The sequence below is a fragment of the Brienomyrus brachyistius genome, chromosome 23, assembly GCF_023856365.1.
Source record: "Brienomyrus brachyistius isolate T26 chromosome 23, BBRACH_0.4, whole genome shotgun sequence".
NCBI classification, from domain to species: domain Eukaryota; kingdom Metazoa; phylum Chordata; class Actinopteri; order Osteoglossiformes; family Mormyridae; genus Brienomyrus; species Brienomyrus brachyistius.
Genome location: NC_064555.1, coordinates 12,866,826 through 12,886,307, shown reverse-complemented (window position 1 = coordinate 12,886,307; position 19,482 = coordinate 12,866,826). Strand labels below are relative to the sequence as shown.

Sequence of the window (19,482 nt, the reverse complement as noted above, 5' to 3'; positions counted from 1 at the left end):
AGACAGAGAGAGAGGGAGGAAGGGAGGACAGAGGACAGGGTCGGAGGGGTGGATGGAGAGAATAATGGAGCAAACGGAGAGGGAGGATTGGAAAAAAGGGAAGTGGGTGAAAGGGCAGAGCAAAAACAAGGAAAATAAGGGATAGAAAGAGTAGTATAGAAAGAAAGAGGAAAATGGGTTACAAAGCAGAAATTTGACCACACAAATGTAAGAAAGAACAGAGGAAGAAAAGGGTAGACAGAGAAAGAGAAAAGGATGGGGTGGGGTTAAAATCTGGGGTTGACAAACAGACCTATGACTCAGCTGATCAGTGAATCCTCTTATCCTCATTATGCTCCTCAGACTGTGATACAGTCTAGCTGCTAGGTGTTAGCCATGAATGTCGAGACAGGTCAAGATGAGTCCACAAGGTTACAAAGGCTCATGAGTATCAAATAGAACCATAATCAGTAGGTTTCTTATCAATGATTTTCATCATACTGTCAGATATGATGAGTACATAGGTAGGATGATACTACTTCATCACTGACACATTAGTAAATTAATGGTTTTATTATTTTTAGGGTGGCTGTGTTGTCATGTCAATCAAGGTACAGTAAGGAACCTTGTGCAACTGGTTTTTATTTTATTTTAAATTAAAAGTATAAGCATTGCCAAATACCCACATGTATTTTTACCCAATAGGTAATTAGTATTAATAATAATGATAAATAATTAAGGCCCAAATAATTATATTTTATGCAACAAAGGAATAACATATCTTTAAACTTCCTCGCAATGGTGAAGTGAACATAATTGAGAATGAAGTGATGCTTAATCACAACACCATCTAATTAAATGGATTCAGCTATTACATAATGATAAGTGGGAAGATTATATGTTGCTCCTATGTATGTGGTGACATGGTATTTTACACGGAAATGTTGCAATATGATAACATCGCATGGTACCTGACATTCTGATTATGTCTGAGTGAGACTCTTGCTTTTATCAAATCAAAACAGTCTTACCCACCAATCAGAAATTCCAGAACTAAAGCTACACATTATGTATGACTTTGATTAAAAGGTGTTCCTGCTTTGAAGCTTGCCAGAATGCAGTCATTTCTGATTTGTGGATATGTAAAAGTTTTGATTTGCTCCTCTCAGCTATCCTTACCTACATTGGCGCAGAGAACCATCATTGCCAATATACCAGTCTGATTTCAGTTAAATTAACTAATTGTATAAGTCGTCCTGTCCAGTCCAGTTCAGTGAAGTCTTCAGTGAAGCAATAAGAAAGAAAACAGTTCATTCAGTTCAAAGTCATATTTTAGATCTAATTATTACATACATCCCCCGCCCCAAGTGCTGCAACAAGTATATATTTAAGAATTAAAGTGTAATATTTGACAATTATAAATATAATGTTTGGTACTTAAATGACTTATTCTCTTTTAAGAGTAGCAATAAACAAATCAAATGCTCTACTCTGAAATAAAAAATTCCAACCATTTTTTAAATTCAGTGCCATTTTCAGAAAAGGTAATATACCAGTAACTACCAGAAACACCATCTTATGCTCCACCAAGAAAAACATTGGCATTTTAAAACGGAATTCAGTAGGGAGACTGGTTAACAAAGTAGAAAGTTTAAAATGTTATTGGAGATTCATATTCCAGATACAATATTCCCAGTGTGTTTTATGATGTTAGAGCAATGTGAGGTGAACTGATTTCAGCAGACCTTTTCTCTTCTCACTCAGAACCTTGTCAATTACACCAATTACAAATTACACACGCAAATGCCCTTTCACACTTGGATTTTATCCCTTACACTGACATCAGGAAAAGGGAGAGAAGTAAAGAGTGAAATATTAATTAAATATTACCCTTTAACAAACTGAAATAAAGCAGACATAGATGAAACACATCAGTGAAATATATATTGACTAAAATTGACAGAATATCTTATCCGTATCTAACAATACCACAAAGACTTACTGACATATTGAAAAAGAAATGGATTTCAGTTCTTGGACCTTTGGTCTTTTATTTCAAGCTGCAACAGACAAAATATGTTTTTAAGCAAAACATAAGCTAACACTACTTATTGCTTATATGGAAACTTAAGACAAAAGCACAACTCTAAGCACTCTAAACAGCTGATGGACTTTGTCTGTCTGAAACTGCCGGTTAGTAAAATAGCTCTGCTACGTTGACATCTATCATATTGTTTGACTCCCCTGCCACCAACAAGGAGATCATATCCACAAGCTCCCAGTTCCACAAGTAAAAGAGATTCCATCTATCACTCTAGGTTCCAGAAGACAGAGTCTACTTAATGGCTTTCCTTTGCTTTTCTCAGAGGGTTACAGTGTGTGCTTAAGCAATCAATCCAGCTAACTATTGCTCGACTCTATGAGTTTCCCATTTACCCCACTATCGAGGTAGGTATCGTTTTAAAGGTGGGGAACACACTGTGCGCACACACTGATGCCCTCTAAAAAAACTTGAATAAGCTACACCAGAGGTAAAGTTAAGTACCATATCAACATGAAATTAAATGAAGCAGGATTGCAGTGTGGGATGCCAGTGTCAGTGCAGTTAGTAACAGAGACAGACAAACATTCAGAGAGACATACACTGGTTATCACCCATCCACCTCAGTCTCACTCTTGTCATTGACCTTTAATGTTCTTTTAGTTCTACCCAGATTCCAGGTTTGAATTTGGCTGTAAGCAAATTCAGGGCATTTTACAAACACACAGTCTGTCTCATAGATCAGCGGCCCTCGTTATCTTGAGAGAATGAAGGCGGCAATTATGCCTGCTAGAGAGCACGATGACCCCTCCTGAAAAACACCTGGTTGAAACAGTCATAAGAAACCAGAGGTCACACACCGAGGGACCCGAAGAGTCATTGGCCAAAATCAGTCAGCTAACTTACCGCTTAGCGTAATCGGCACACAGGTAACAATCTCCAAGTCACATTGACAACGCTGACATCAGTCACGGTAACCACTGACAGAAGGACTGCACAGACACACACTGAATGTACCCCGGCATGATGGGGAGAAGGGTTGTGTTTCAGATAAGGAGATTTCCCATAATTCCAACAATGATCTCTAGAAACGGGGTGTGTCAACAGAATCCAGGAGGGCAAAACATCCCTAATTAAATGGATTTTTTTTTGGGGATTTTTTGCTAAGGGCTTCCTCATTAATTAAATCAACTTTCAGCAAAGAACCTTTGAGAATCTCTTCTACAGTCTAAAATTAGTCTAGCAAAACTTTAAAGAAAGGGCTAAGGATGAACACGGTAGAAAAATGCAATTTCGTGTTTATTGCTTCTGTATCCTCTTATTTTGCAGTGATATTTAGGAACAGATGATTTTTAAAACATTTTTAACGAATATTTTAACAATACGAATTGTAACCTTATCTATGTTGGATATCTTTATCTGAAATAATATCTGTGATGCACAAATCATTTGGTTCAGTGTTAATTAATATTATGATTAATGATTCAGTAAAATTTGGAGTCTGGAAAACAAGACACTTGAATTAATGTAAATCATGGCATCATCATGAGGTAATGGCTTAGCGTCTGGTCATGCCCTGTAATTATTCGACACTAATCCAGGATGATTAAGTACTTTTATGCACTGAAACACATTTTGCAGCCTACTGGGGTTTAAAACAAGATCTTGTTAAAAAAATCTTCTTGTCCATTGTGTAATTTAAGCATACAAGTCTATGTTCATTTCCAAGCTCACACTGCTGAGATATTGCAGTGTTAGAAGGTTTTAGTAATTAAAATTAGTAAGGCCCATCTGAAAGTGACTCAGTAAAGTGACTGCAATCATTCTACACTCTCACATATTACAAGATAAGAAATGGTGAATTTATGGTTTGCAGATAAACGTGTATAACTTGTGTTTATATTCTACTGTATGTGTGCTGATCTCACACCTTTCATCTGATGTGATAAATTATAATAATTTTTCAAACATTCACGATTTAAGATTAGCTAAACCACAATTTTTGTAAAATAACGTAGTTTTCAGACTATTGCAAAATTATAACGTTTATATTTTATAAGATATAATGATATATAACATATATCTGGCTAAGATCAGGCTGGGAGACACATTGGGTGTTTTTAGCTGGTTGGTACAAAGCAGGGGAGTTTGCATAGACCTTAAATGTGTGGTAATTGTGTGTATCGTTACGCGTGTCTGTCTCTTAGTGTCAGAGCGAATGGGAAACTGGTTTTGTTTATCTACATCATGTCAACTTCATAACTTTTGTCTATCTATGTGTCTGTCAGTTGTTTTTTGTATGTTTTATAGCTGAACACCTATCTTTCTCTCTCTGTCAATGCATGTGTGTGGTCTGTCACTATCCTTCAGATCTGGGAGTGATTCACCCCTATGCATGTGTCCCTGTGTGCATACTGTATGTTTGTGTTTGAATGAACATGTGCAAAACTGCATCTAAGTACACAGCATAGTCATTGTTTGTGTCCTGAAAATGAATGTAGTTCATTTCACTGTATTTTCATACTAAAACATTCTAAAACCACGAAAAAAGAGGGATACTGGACTAAAACACTAGTATACATGGAGAGAGTATAAATAATGTTTTCCCTAAAGAATTGACTTAAATTATCAAGCATCAATATTTGAGATTGATTAGAGTAATATTCAAGTGCATTCATTTCAAGTATGTGACTAGCTAGCATGTTGCATACCCGACATTGGTTGACTGCAGTTAGCCATTGTGGAGCATCATGGGAATTCTCCGTATCCATCTGTCGGTCTGTGTGTGCGCCTACTACTGCACACATCTGTCCAGAGCACGTTCTGTCAGTGTTCTTTGTTGTGTGAATATAATTGAGATTTATGTAAGAGTTTTGTCCAATATGACACCATATCACACAAATTAGAAAGCTTCTCACTAATTTCACTTTAATATTTTCTCTGTGAGTATGTGACATACATTCAGTATGATGCCTTCTTTAAATATTTAGTTTGGGAAACCCATGGTTTTGGTTAAAGAGAATGTAATGTGATCCATTAATCTCACAGTGCTCTAAGTGCATTCGTCTGTCTCTGAATATGTCTGTGTTTGCGTCCACCAGCGACCGGCATCCTTGGGTTGGTCCTGTGCACGAGCAGGAGTCAGTGGAGCGCGCTACGCGGACAGAGATGTGGCTGTGCGTCGCGATATAGCAGCATGGACATATCGAGCTTGTGTGTTATGGGAGGGTGCAGGGTGCAGACTGATTGGTCGATTACCTTTGCACGCGGTGGGGGACGGGAGCAAGACGGGGTTGCACTATCATGGACTGCCGCCTCCCCTAAGAGAAATCACCGCATCTCATAAACATAGAGTGAGGAGAGACAGAGAATGGCTGTGGTGGAGGTGGTCGGGGGGGCGGGGGGGTGCATGTCTAGGAGAGGACACAGCAGGGAGTATGGAGATGATGGAGAGAAACTCTCAAGTGAACCTTCACAGAGCACTTTGCAGAAACCCCCACTCCTCAGACTCACACAAACATAACACACAGAACAAACACATTCGACAGCAAGCCTGGTCTGAGTGAAAACACGACGCATACATGAATTGTGCCAAGGCACTGCAATTAAACCTGGCATAATGAAATAGGCCAATGAAAACAATAGAGGTGGGTCACATGACATGCTGATGTGCAGCTGTCGCAAGTCGTCACTTATTGTCATTCACTGGCTTGTTTTCTATTAGGGGTTGTGGTGAAGGGACATGCCCACCATTAACCAAGAAACACTCACTGAAAGGCGCACAAAGAGGGAGGGAAAGGAAAGAGCAGAAGCTGAACAAAATGGAAGGAAACAACAGCTGGGGAGCGTAGGACACATCAAAACGGGCAAAGGAACTTGCAGCAAAATGCCTACATTTATTTCAAACATGGTTAGCAATAAATCCAAGAGCATGCGTGTAATTAAAACGCAAATTTCCACACAGCACACAGAACAGATGTATTAATGGTACTGTACTCAAGTGCACTTACATCCAAGCAGGGAAAACACAACAAAAACATACAGAGAAAATGATCAAATACAACGACAGAGCAGTTAATTCCCAGACACTTTTGTGTCACAAGTACTAATAATACAAAAAGGTGATACATAAATGACACCGCTAGTGACAATGTAACGGCATATCTAATAAAACGTGTGGGTGTGTGTTTTTAAGGAAATCTGTCACTTTCATTTTCTAACAATCAAAATGAAGTAGGAAATTTTGTGATGACTAAAGTAAGCTTTACTGTTCTAGTAAACAGTGAAATGCCTTGAAAAAGCAGGTTATGTGACTGTTTGACCATAAAGTCATGTTTACACTCTATGCTTTATCGAATGCTTTGTCTACCATTACGTTCTGATAGCTTGACGTCCTGCTTTTTCATTGATCCTGTTCATCAAATTCACATACACATGATACAAACATATCAGGTATATTGTCTTTTTAAAAATCTATCAGATTCAGATTCAAATCTATCTTGGCTATACGGTATTGCTCACTTGCATCCTATGTAACATTTTAACCATGTAGTATTGTAATAATTACAGCTGTTGCACAAATGTATTCCTTTAGAAACCATAAGTACTAAAACATTTAACTTAATTGACCTGAAATGACTAAATAAAAGTCAATGTCAATTGTTAAAGGGATAGTTTGCTTACCCGTCTCTGTAATAATATGTGGGTATTTTGTGGAATGTAATAAATATATTGCACATCTGCAGGAATCCTAGGAATACTGTGTGTAAAATTTTCTCCCGTTGAATAATACACAAATAGTTGTAATATAATTATATTATATATAATTATGCATGTACACTATAGCCTACTGTCATGCCCGGCTCGTCCGCTCCTCCTGTGTGCCACGCCCCCTAATTACCCACGTGTGATTTCCTGATCCTGCCCAGTCGTGTCTTGTTTCCTGCTGCCTTGTTCCGTGTATTTAAGTCCTGGTCTCCCCAGTTTGCTTTGTCTGTCATTGATGTTTGTGAGTCAATGCCTGTTACCCGTCCTGTTCCCCGATTAAACCCCCGTATTCCCGTATCCCGCTTGTCAGCTTGCTCCTTCCGCACGATCGCCGTTCACTGCTCGCGATCGTTGCCCTCGACTCGTGACACCTACCAGCTATCCAGTTCTGTTGTCTTTTTGTTTATGTATTTACCCATATAAACCCAATTCATAAAAGGTGCAGATATGAAGTGATCCAGAGAAACATCATAGGACAGGATTTTTACATTGGAAAATGCAGTGATGGGATGGCATCAGGCAGTGACAATGAGTATAAAGAATAATCCCTACTTTTGTCCCTTTTCACAAAATAATAATGACATTTACAGTCAAAAACTCACAACATGTACATGAAAACTGAACATTTTGTCATTGACTTCATGTATCTTTGACTGAGATGGAACAAATCAGGGCTTGAGTGTCTTGTAAGTAACCCGGAAGAACACATGCAGTTCTAATATTGCTAATGCAGAACAGTACAGTCATGCGCTGTGTAACGATGTTTCGGTCAATGATGGACCACATATACAACGGTGATCCCATAAGATGATAAAAGAGATGAAAAATTCCTGTTGCCTTGTGATGTCGTACCCATTGTAACGTTGTAGCCATCACATTGCTCACATGTGGTGATTGTGGTGTAAACAAACCTACTGTACTGCTAGTGGTATAAAAGCATAGCACATACAATTATGTACAGTAGATAATACTCAATAATGATAAACAACAATGTTACTGGTTTATGTATCTATGGTACTGTACATTTTGTCATTGTTCAGGCTATATACTGTAATACAGTCTAGGTGTGTAATAGACTATTCGATCTAGGTTTGTGTAAGTACACTCTAACATATTTGCAAAACAATGAAATCGCAAGACATATCCTTGTTGTTAAGCGATGCATGACTGTATTAGCATTACAGTGATGCCGGCAGACTTGATTTTGACCTTGCTTTACTTACCATCACTGTGGCTTCTCTCTGCAACTCTTTCAGTTTGTCTCAAGGACAAGCAGGATTGTAGATATGCTCTCTAGCTTTTGGCGAGAGAATGTTAGCCTGCTTTTTGTGTGTGAGGTCTGTTGCACAGATTGAGACTAGATTAAGCTAAGCAACGGGTAATTAACTGGTTATAGTGTATCGAAAGAGTCTGAGCTCTAAAGAGATGCATGCAGCAGCAATACTGACTGGTTGGTTTTTGAGTTTATTCAAAGCGACAGTTTTTATTCTCGACAGGTGAAAGTGATATATGGGAAAATTTGACTGGAAAGTACAGAATGAGATGCAAGATTAACACATTTTAAAGGAACCTGAAGAGGGATGTGGTGACTGACTGGACAACACAGGCAGACCAAGTAGGAAAATGGGGTATAGGGTAGTTCACATAAACAAAAAGGATCCAAAGCAAAGACGTGTTAGGCAATTAAAAGGGCCACAGAATGTGAAAAGCAGAGAGATAGAAGAAAGGAGAGCTAGAGTCAAAGTTGGTGGAGAGACTGAAGTACATGTGCCAGCAATCTCACAGGCAGACACATGACTGGTCACGCAGACATTCAGGGATACGTGCAGACAGTAAGACAGACCTGCTCTGCAAACATCCGGGGTTTCAGGTCAGGAATGGCACCCCCCCTCAACTCGTCCTCCACAGCCATAAGCCTGGAATAAAGCAATGGAGAGGTTAGTCCATGGTGACCAACCACCATCATTAAACCACAAACACAGGGTGACATGTACCAACGGTCTATGTCAAATGCTGATCCCATGGGATATTTTATAACAATCACAAAACGGATTATGGCAAAACAGGTACTGACTGGAGATTATAATCATACAACATGCCAATGAATGGGGGAAAAGATATTCAGGATATGTCCATTTTCCCATAATTCCCTTTGAGCAAATAACTTCTTATATTTACAATTTCCTGTTTCTGTATTGATACCATGGAAACATGGGTTATGGTAAAGCAAGGGGTGAAAAAATATAAGGTTGGGAAAGAAGAACAAAGGCGTCCAGACAGCCATTCATCTTTTCCCAGGGGGATTCAACATGCTCCTTTCATGTGTGCATTTTCATTGCTGGTGTTTCTCCCCCGACCCTTTTTTGGTGGGGGGGTTTTTCGTCAGCCAGACACAGATGGATCCTTGGCTTTCCGTTCTTCCCACAAAGGCACAGAGCGAAAGCTACATGGTAGGCCAAGCTAATCTTCAGCCATCCCGACAGCCTGCCATCGCAGCCTCATCTGTGGAACTCAGCTTGACCCCTCCATGGATACGATCCAGAACATGCTATACTTATTGGCTCCCATCAAAGCCTTGCATAGTGGAAGGATTGTTGTGTTTTTTTTCCTCTCATACATGTGTTATCCTCAGAATCCCTTTATTATGTGATAACTATAAAAAAAATCATTACTGCCATATGTGAATCTATTAATAAGGTAATTAAGGTACATTACGTTAGGCATCTAACCTGGTTGTGCTTTCCTGTGATTTCAAACTGTTCTGTGTTCTGCTGCTCCTATACAATATAATCAGTCCTAATTAAAATATTTGACCATTTTCTATGTGATTTATAATGTTATGCGTAATAACTGTTGGGTGTAAGGCTGTCATAATTTTTGAGGAAGCCAGTTAATGTAGTTTATGTCCATTATGAATAATTTATAGTGTATTGCTAATATCTCATTTATCATTTTAGGGGAGCGAAAACAGATAGGAAATCTGGTACAAGCATGAATATTCTAATTTTAAAATTCCATAATGAAAACAATACATACTGCAATACTTGTAGACTGACAACTATGGGTAAATCATATTATTAAAAGTTATTTGCTAAAATCATCAGAATTAAAACCCAGAATTTAATTCAGCTGTTCACAAATCAATGTGATTCCATTCAGTGTGCTTGGCATAAATTAATAAATAATGAAAATCCACAGGGTGAGTTTTCAAACATTCGTACTTGGGTGTTTTATTCCATGAATGATTTACACTGTTGCGCTTTGTACAAATTAAGAGTGGAAAAAAAAACCAAAATGAACAAAAGTACAAACACATATTGGCAGTGTCGCAGCAACAATAAAAACTTCTGACAGATCAGTCCGATCACGTTTAAAAGGCCGAACAGCTCCCCGAATACAAAGTGATATTCACAACAAAAGGGCCGCACATACCTAAATACATCTCATACTATTGCTGAGTGAAATGTATACTCAGAGGTTTCAAAGTGTTCATGCACTTACAAAAGTGTGGACATGGGTCAATGAGAGGTCATGTGAATTTGGTATTTGCTGCTACGAAAGACAGAAAGGTACTAGATGAAAGAGTTAAAGGTTACAGAAAAGTGGCAGAAAGAGAAGACACAACGGGTACATCCAGAAGCCCTCCTACTGACAACCCAGTTGAGCTCAAGCTGAAGGACTTTAATTGTCCAAAGACCAGGCTGGTCTTCTAGGAATGATTAATAATGCGATTGTCATAACAGGGGGTGTTGGATAGTGAGGGCTCACTCTTTCTCCTTATTATAACTTCAAGAACTAGAAGAATGAATATTCATTATTATACTTTACGTCAAAAGCCAGTTATATATTGACAAAAATTGAAAATAAAAACCATATACAAATTGCCTTGATGATACCGCTGCAGGGCTTTACCCGGCACCAAATACTAGCAAAACAACACTAGCAAACAAAAATATAATGACATTTTTCCAATTATACTTCTTTCCTCAGAAAAACATCTCAAAAGCATGTGTTGCTTTCTGCATTTAACGTTCCAAAAAACAAATAACTTAAAAAGCTATTTCCAAAATTTTTCAAAGCTGGAAATGAAACACTTGAAAAGAATATCCAGCAATATATGTGTGCATTATATATTTATGTCTATGTATGTTACATATAAATTCATCTGGACTATAGCATCTGATAAACAAATAAACAATAACAACAAAGTATAACTGTTGTGTGTCAAAGATCACTGGCAAAAAGCAGCCGACATTTAAAGATTTCCATTGAAATATATTATTCCTACCATCTAACCTCTATATAACTTCTCCAATTCATTGAAATTAATTCACATCTGAAATAAATGTTTTCATTGATTAATATTTTAAGGTTTCTCTAATCTGATGTTTCAGTTATCTTAATAATAATAAAGGTGATAAATACATATATCTAAGATCTCTGTATTTATTGTACTACATTGTTATTAATATGTTATTCAATCTGTAATTGCTGAAATGCAGCACAAACTACAGCTAATGTAGTATTTATTTCCTGTGAAGTACAACATAGCATATATGTTAAAAATTACTTTTAAAATTGTACACCAGCTATGTAGAAGTGAGCGATTTAAAAGCAGTCAGCACACTATCAGAGATATTTACATCAATATATATGGTTGGGTTTTTGACTTCAGGTTCAAATTCTACCAGGGAACACATCAGTGCACAGTAGGGTCATTCCCTAAAAGTCAAGTAGGACATCACTGAATCCAGATGTCACTTGAGAAGAAGCCTGACCACAAGTTAAGGGTCGTTATTTAGGCTTTTCTGAGTGGCACTGCGGATTATCCTTTTTTGAAAGTATGTTAGTGTGAATCTATCATGGTCCAGAGCCCCAGAATGTTTTTTACAGGGACTGTGTATCTAAGCTAATGGCTATTTTCCATTTATCCAGAGGATCTCACATTCATTGTCAAAGAGTGAACCCGGCACTTATTTTTCCATCCATTTCAGTCTTTGGAAAGCACTCAGGGTATCTAGGCTTCATCTTTTCTACTCCAGAAAGTCGTATGACCAGTTTTACCCCAAGGGGCAGTGTCCTTCTCACCTTCTCAAAAAATTGGCTGGCACTTGACTTGTAATGGAGACGATGGCGAAGGACAGAAATTCTGGATGCCGTTCTGCATTTGCACGGTTGTAAGTAAAAGTACTTAATCTTTTTCCCGTAACAGCTTCTGCTAAAATAGTAATAAATTACTGATTCAATCCAAAGCAGTTGCCATTAAATACATAATGTTTGAAGGATGCCTTAATATCGTTTGGCTTTACAGACCATTGCATTTTTTGTGATTAAAACAAGAGTTATGTTTTTCCTGTTTCCCAAGCTAGTGGCATTTATCTTTGGTTGGTTAAGATTTCCAGGTGTCCACCCCAGTCATGTGATCCATAAAAAGCAGGTTGGGTCCCATGTCCTTTTTATGAAAGATTCCATTCTTTAAATGGCTACATCTTGTAATCCTTGGATTGAAATGTAACTGAGTACAGGACATGATTGCTGTATGTACAGGAGCATTAATGCTGCTTGTCCATGGTCTGCCAGTTTTGTCCTAAACTTACATATAAATGTACCTTGGTTCATTAGTCTTGTGCTTTTATGTGAAGCACCAATAAAAGTTGAGGAAGTAGTTGTTTTTCAAAAGAATGGCTCTGTATTCTCAGTTACTCTCTCATTCATAATGTTACATGTAATCAATCCTCCTTTGTCTTGAGATTTGTATGAAGTCGAGATGTCTTGAGTGCATTATTTTGTATGATTCTGGGGTATCTTGAAAAAAACCCATCAAGGCTACTAGAAGCACAGGTGACGCTACAGTCAAGTGTATAGGGCACCAACTGGTGCCCTCGGCAGTAGTACCAAAACGTCAAGTGCTAAAAAGCAAATGCATTCATCATTACAAGCAGAACATCGCAACAAATAAGAGTGAACAAGACCAGAGCATAACACATCTAAGGCTGAAGGATTGTGGAGTCTGATTAAAGTTTAATTATCTAATTTTACGATGAGTTTCATTAATTAAATGAATGATGAGGTTCTCATCAGAGAATGAGAATGTAGTGTTCTCAGTAGAGTCATAAGTAGAATTCATGTGTAAGAGCCCTGTTAAATTCACTGTTAAGTTTATTTAAATTTCTCTCTGTGGTTATATGTCTATCAAATGGTAAAATGAAAATGGTTCAGATCTCAGTAGTGAAAATGCCTGTACAAGCAATATACTTAACGTAAAAGTGCTTTGGAGGACTTGAATACAATAGTCACTATGTACATCACTGATTACTTTGTGTCCATTTTCGCCTGAAGCGAAAACATTGCGAAATTAGCTAAAAGTGTTTTACAAGTACGGTTGCTAGATTGAGCAAAATCATGCAGCTGAAGTGAGCCACAAACAGACCCTCTCTCTTCTCACAACCCACCAGCCCTGTATTTACCTGCTGATTATTCCTTTAATTTGGGAGTCTTTCTCTATCTGCTGCTGCCTCAGCCTCCTCTCGCTGTCCTCCAGGCGATTCTGATACTGCTGTAGGATTTTATTGGTCTGCTGCTCCTGCGTGAGGAGCCGTCGCTCATACTCCTCCAGCTTGCGGTGGGACATCATCAGCCGTTCTTTGAGGGAATGGATCTCCTCCTCATACTCCCGCACCTGATTAGGAGGATAGGACATGGTCATAAATTTGCTACACACACTATATATTCAATTCAATTTTATTTTTATTGCGCGTTTTCATAGTGTTATACTGTCCCAAAGCACTTTACATTCTCCCTGCCCAAAGCCCCCAGTGAGCAAACCAGAGGCGATGGTGGAAAGAAAAAAAACTCCCTAGAAGGAAGAACTCATGGGAGGAACTAAACTCAAAGGGGAAGCCCATCCTCCAGGGGCCAGAAGAGGAAGTTAAATGAACAAGATGGCAAAATCCTAATCTAATCCAAATGTACACAGAGACCAGCCATAATCGTCCACACTAAGCATCATGGACTAAAGTGAATAGCTTCATTTGGCCAGAGTTTGTGAACATTTTTAGACAAATGCATCTACTCTTTATTCTTGCAAACACACACACAAAGGTGACACAGAAGACATAAGAAAAGAGGCAAACTGTAAGGCAGAAGTGAAGGCCAATAAGATATGCATAGGAAACTTCAAAGGAAGGACAGGAATGGGTCAGTGAAGCACATTAGTGCCAGAAAGTATTCCTTAAGTTTTAAAATAAGTTCAAGGTCAATTTTGTCAGCTTTTCTCTAAATTAGAAATGTGTACGCCTCTGAAGACCATCTGTTCAGTCGCTATAGAAACATCTAACCCAGGTATAACATTTATTACCCATTTCACCGTTTCAGGAGATACAACCAGCACTGTGTGGAAAGTCAGCATCAGTTTACCATTACCGGCAAACACTAAAATTTTCCAAAAAAATTTAAAGAGCCTCATAGTTGATAATTGTCTCTAATTAAGGATTGCAACAATTTAGCAAGCAATCTGAAAATTTTAAATAAAATTATGAAAGTTGTGAATACAAGTTCATCGACAGACTTATTTTATAATCTGTTGTTAGGAGGGATGTAGGTTGAAAGACCACATTAGCATTATGCAAACAGAGGTCAAACAAATAAGCTGGGAAAACAGGGAAACCAGCCACACAAGTGGACACAACTAAGAAACTGACCCTTTCCAGGCGCGATTCGTCCATGCTCTTTGAATACTCCTTCAGCTTGTACTCCTCCCGCTCGATGCGTGAGCTCTCGATGTCGGCAGACAGGTGAGGCATGTTAGACACCCAAGCTACAGTGCGCTCGGCAGCCTGTGTGGGCGGGTTCAGGGTAGAGGGCGACTGCGTGCCCTATGACAAAAAGGCAAGTCTATGTAAAAAAAAATACGTTCTGTGTTCATTGCATAACAAAACCGGTGTCTGCGTCTGTAAATGGTTTGAGAGCAAATATTTCAAAGCAAACGGGTACAATCCTGGAAAAGTCATGAAATATGCGATGCATTTGATCATTACCAAAGTAACTTTTTATATAAAGTTAAGACGCTTAAGAGCAACCACAACAATGTAGGGCATAATAGCCATTTATCATTTGATTGTCAGTAATGCTATAATTCGCTTAATTTACTGAGGGAAAACACGTAAACTTAGACACTACCCTCCCTTCTTAATATCTCATAAAAATCTGCATATAGCCTGTGGGGGATCACTTTCACTAAAAGTATTCAACCTGGACTATTATCTGTTCTTTCTATATTTTATGTTTGTGTCATTATGTTATTTTGCTTGCTTTTAACGGTTAGGACAAAAGGCTACAGACCTGAAGGGTGGCAAATTACCCACTGGAAATGTTTTGGGGGCTGCGGTCCCACGGGATTGTGAATTGTATAACAAAACAAATTTTCCTATACGCACTTTACAGGTTGCACTGAACCACCAATAGCAAGGTGTTGTTTGAGTTAGCGTTTCAGTTAGTGCCCTCGAGTCGAGTGCGACCACAATAATGGGAGAGAAAGAGGCTATGGGAGCTGAACAGCAGACGTCTTTTATAAACAGAATTTCAATGGACGCTAATGAACAAAGTTAGTCCTGACCAAACAGATGAGCACCACCTACGGTGATGCAAAAAATGGCAAACATCGTTCCTTCCCATAGATGTCTAAAAATAGCTGGAGTTAAAAAGTGGTTGAAGCCGCAGAAGTGTGTTTGCCCAGCAGTGCACGGTAGGGCTAACTGTTTGGTTCTTAAGACATTTTCAAGGTGAGTCGCCTGAATGGGATGACTTTGAATCACACAGTAAGTACATTGAAGGCAGCAGGGAAACAAAGGACCCGGCCGAGTGGGAGCCTCCACGTACCTGCTTGCTAATAGTAGGCTTCAGTAAGTGCTGCTGCTGAGGTTGCTGCTGCGTTTGTTGTGGGGTGGATGTAGGCCCTCCTTGGGGACCCTGGCTCTCCCTGACTGAGCTCTGCTGGTGTGGCAGTCCAGGGGCGGGGGTGTCTTTGACGGACAGCTGCTGGCGTGGCGCCGGCTGCCGACCCCCGAAGCTGGACTCCGGGGACTGGAGCAGATTTCCACTAGGGGGGCGGGTTTTACTTGGAGGGGTTGAGGCTGCCGCGGCACTAACGGACAGCTGGTGGGAGGTCTGGGATTTGACACGCTGAGGGGGTGGGGCAATGGAGCTCTGCCGCATTGGGTGAACAGTGGAGGGGGGTGTGGCCAGAGAAGAGGAGGTGCCTGTCTGGGAGCCCATTCCCATCATCATCATTTGCTGTTGCTGTTGGTGAAAATTGTCCTAGAAAAGGCAGGATAAAAAGGAAAGTTTGAAATAAATAAAATATTAACAATAACAATAAGATGAACACTGAAGGTCTGATCACTGAGCTTTGTGCCTTGTCGTTGCCTTACATATATGTGCCCTATTTCCCACACATTATTTGTTCAATCTCCTAATGCTGAGGATTAGCAGATCTGCTCATGGCATCAGGCCTTTCTCTCCAGAACCTGGGTACCTGCATGACAGACAGCTGGCGCCGGCCGTACTCGGCCTGGTTCTGCCGCGTATAGTCGTCGCTGTAGCTGTGTGAGTGGATGATGCTGGGCTGCACCAGGCTGCTGGCCCGCAGCGCCGAAAGGTCCTCACTGCGGGAGAAGCCGCCGTGGCCGAAAGCGGGGATGTAGGTGGGGTGGGAGGGCTCGGGCTCCGGGGCCAGCAGGAGGGGCGGCGGAGGCTGTGCCCGGCTGGGCTGATGGTGCAGCTGGGGCCCATCGGCCGCCATGTGGAACAGGGGGTTCTGGAAGGACAGCGGGTAGTGCATGGCGGCCGCCTGCTGCTGCTGCTGCTGGGACAGAGAATCTGTCGTGGTCCCCATCTGGCTCAGCTGACTCAGCCTCAGGCCGCCCGACATGCTTGAGCCGCCCGACCCCGCAGAGAGGCGGCCCCCGGCCCGCAGCCCCCCTCCCAGGCCCCCACCTAGGGCCCCCATGCCCCCATAGCCACCAAGGCCTGCGATGGAGGCTTGGGAGGAGTTGAGCATGTCGCCCACTGACTGCAGGTTGGAGATACTGTTCATTCTGGAGTCCTGCAGGTCCATCATGGACACGCTTTTGTTGACGCTGAGAACCTGCGGCAGGGATGAAGGCGAGGCCTTCTCTGAGAATTGGCCAACGGGCACTGCCACAAAAAGACTTCACAAAAGACATGACAGGAACTGATGGCAAGGAGGCGGGTCTGCTGGGGCGGGTGTCAGACTTGGCTTTGAAGCATACTGACACAGAGAAGCGCTGCTGTCAAGGGCGATCGCGATGATACGGTTACTGGCTAGTCACCAGGGTGTGCGATTGCTGGGATGTAAGGCACACGAGCAGGACCGGGGTGCTCAGTAAAAGAGGCGGAGAGTATTCCCATGGTGCTCTGAAACCTGGCTGTGCAGTAACTGGGGCTACTGATCTTTTTTATTGGGGATATCTGTTAACAATTTCTTGGGTGCCTAGGGAAGACTAGAGAGCCTAATTAGTGTCCCAGTAACAAGCAGTCCACATCTATGGCTGCTCACATATTAAGTAGCACCTCAGTTATATCAAGACTATTTCTTTCATCAAATTTGAACACCATAGGGATGCTGTGGTGGCTCAGTAGTTAGCACTGTCTGTTAGCTCACTGCCTGGTGCATCTTGGGATAGACTCCACCATAACCCTGTGTTGGATGGAACATGGATAGACGAAAAGCATATTATGATCGACATAAAATGATTTTATATTCTTCATACATCATCGTATTGTTGCTGTTTTTTTTCAGTGGCACGGACAAAAAGGCTACAGAACTGAGCGGTGCAAGAAGATCCAGTACAGCCGTGAGTATGACTCGGCTGTTTTTACACTTCTACTCACATATGAAAGGGCATGAATCATATAACAGCCTTATCTATAGCGGTTTCTCAGCACACAAAAACAACTGAATGTGAGACATGTCTACCCCACTCTCCCTGTCAAACACTTTAAGTCAAATACCCAGAGGCCGGATCCCTCTTGTGCCAGTACCTTTGGGTCGGGTTCGGTTATGTCCGAACTGCTGGTGCAGTATGCCGGGCTAGAACGTGCCAAGGGAGGACGGGTCGAGTAGAAGACATCTTTAGAAGAAGCACGGTGTGGGTGGTCCCGGTCCCCGTAGCCCCCCATGCCTGCATGTGATGCCAAGTGTCCCCCACCAGAAAGAGCAGAGGTAGGCGAAGGTAGGCGGGACATTTCTATGGAGCTGAATGGGGAAACATCATGGTAAGAGAGGGCAGATTAACTCTTCATATCATGCTTAGCGGTAATATTCACAAGGCCTTTTCCAGTGAATCTATCAGAGTTATTCATTGTTTGCTGAATGAAAGGATGCTCATTGGCCAGCTGCAGACACAGCTGTAGACAGCTTCCCCTCTAGGGAATGAACCACCATACAGCAAAAGGTCTATGTTATATGTGTTTTCAGAAATAAAATGATAGACATAAGCATTGTCAGGATGTCCTTGATCGGGTCATGTGTTTTGTGAACAAGTCCCATAGATCCAGTCTGTTTCACAAAGCATGCCTCCCTTGGGGTCTGCATCGGTGGACCTTTTGCAGTGACCTCACCCCCTCTGGTTGCTACCTGTTCAGGTCACGCATCATGTGGGCCTGGAAGTCAGAGGAGACGACCCGGTTGAAGCTCGGTCGGGAGAGCAGCCGGTCCATTTGCCTGTCAGGGGGCGGTCGGTCAGTCTGATGGCTGGGCTGCCTCTGCAGGTGGGGGTTCCTCAGGGCCATGCTGATGTCGTTGAGTAACCGTGGCAACGGTCCCAGCTTAATAATGGCTTCCTACAGAGGAGAAGGAATGAGCGATGTGAAGTCAAACAAAGAGGGAAAAAAGGAAAAAAATGTACGGCCCATTAAAAAGTCACTGTAGAATTTGAAGCAGGAAAACTATTATGAGACAGTACAGGTTTTAAATAGTGAATTTTCCTCCACACTGCAGGAAATTTAAATACAAATGGCGCCGGTGAGGATGGCTGCCGTCGCTCAGCGTCCTCCTCAACTTTGTGTTTATATATGCTTGTGACCATATGTAAAGTTGGGGGAACATGAGACTAAGAATTTCATTGTGGGTAATGATGCTACATTGTTATCTGTATATGACAATAAAACTTGAAACTTGAATTTGCATAATCTCCCCAAAAAGCATCACATATATTAATAGTGTGTATGTGTCTCTATAGTATGTGTCGTTGTGTGTGTGTGTGTGTGTGTGTGTGTGTGGTCCAGGCATATGTTACATTGTGGTGTGATAAAAACTTGTTATTTTGATGTGGTAGGGAACATTTTTTTGCGAATACAAATGCAAAGATAGCACTACAGGTCTCTGTGTGTGCATGTGTATGTGTGTGTACATTATCACTAAGTACACCGTTACTGTACATGACAATTGCCATCAGCATTGATATAGTTGTAGGGTCAAAGGGGCCCAGTTTCTCGTCTCCTGCCAGGGACACACTGAGTACACACACTTGCAGTATCATTTACAGATTATGGCCCCAGTAACCTGTCAAAGGTGAGAAAGAGATCAAATAAAAAACTTTCACCAGGGTTCTAATTGAATTTGTCAGGTGCTCCTCTGGGTAAGGCCAGCTAGCAATCTAACTGTGGTCAAATAT

The 19,482-nt window shown here is 41.0% G+C and overlaps 1 protein-coding gene across 20 annotated transcripts in view; it reads right to left on the bottom strand.

Moving 5' to 3' along the window:
• LOC125719247 (ras/Rap GTPase-activating protein SynGAP-like) overlaps nt 1–19,482 on the bottom strand; it is a 144,558-nt gene that overhangs the window by 68,470 nt on the left and 56,606 nt on the right. For 10 of the 20 annotated variants that reach the window (XR_007385045.1, XM_048993839.1, XM_048993848.1 and 7 more), the window contains 7 exons: nt 18,444–18,649; nt 17,849–18,062; nt 16,320–16,931; nt 15,665–16,102; nt 14,488–14,661; nt 13,255–13,466; nt 8,631–8,703 (listed from right to left, as the gene is read on the bottom strand). Coding sequence is in view for 18 of the 20 variants with exons in the window: in XM_048993839.1 (XP_048849796.1) it covers nt 8,631–8,703; nt 13,255–13,466; nt 14,488–14,661; nt 15,665–16,102; nt 16,320–16,931; nt 17,849–18,062; nt 18,444–18,649 (1,929 nt within the window). In the remaining 2 variants the exon portion in view is untranslated. Of the gene's footprint in view, nt 1,260–2,019; nt 2,040–5,278; nt 5,341–8,630; nt 8,704–10,006; nt 12,697–13,254; nt 13,467–14,487; nt 14,662–15,664; nt 16,103–16,319; nt 16,932–17,848; nt 18,063–18,443; nt 18,650–19,482 lie in introns of those variants that run through there. The other 10 variants (XM_048993847.1, XM_048993844.1, XM_048993840.1 and 7 more) reach the window with 6 other exon arrangements.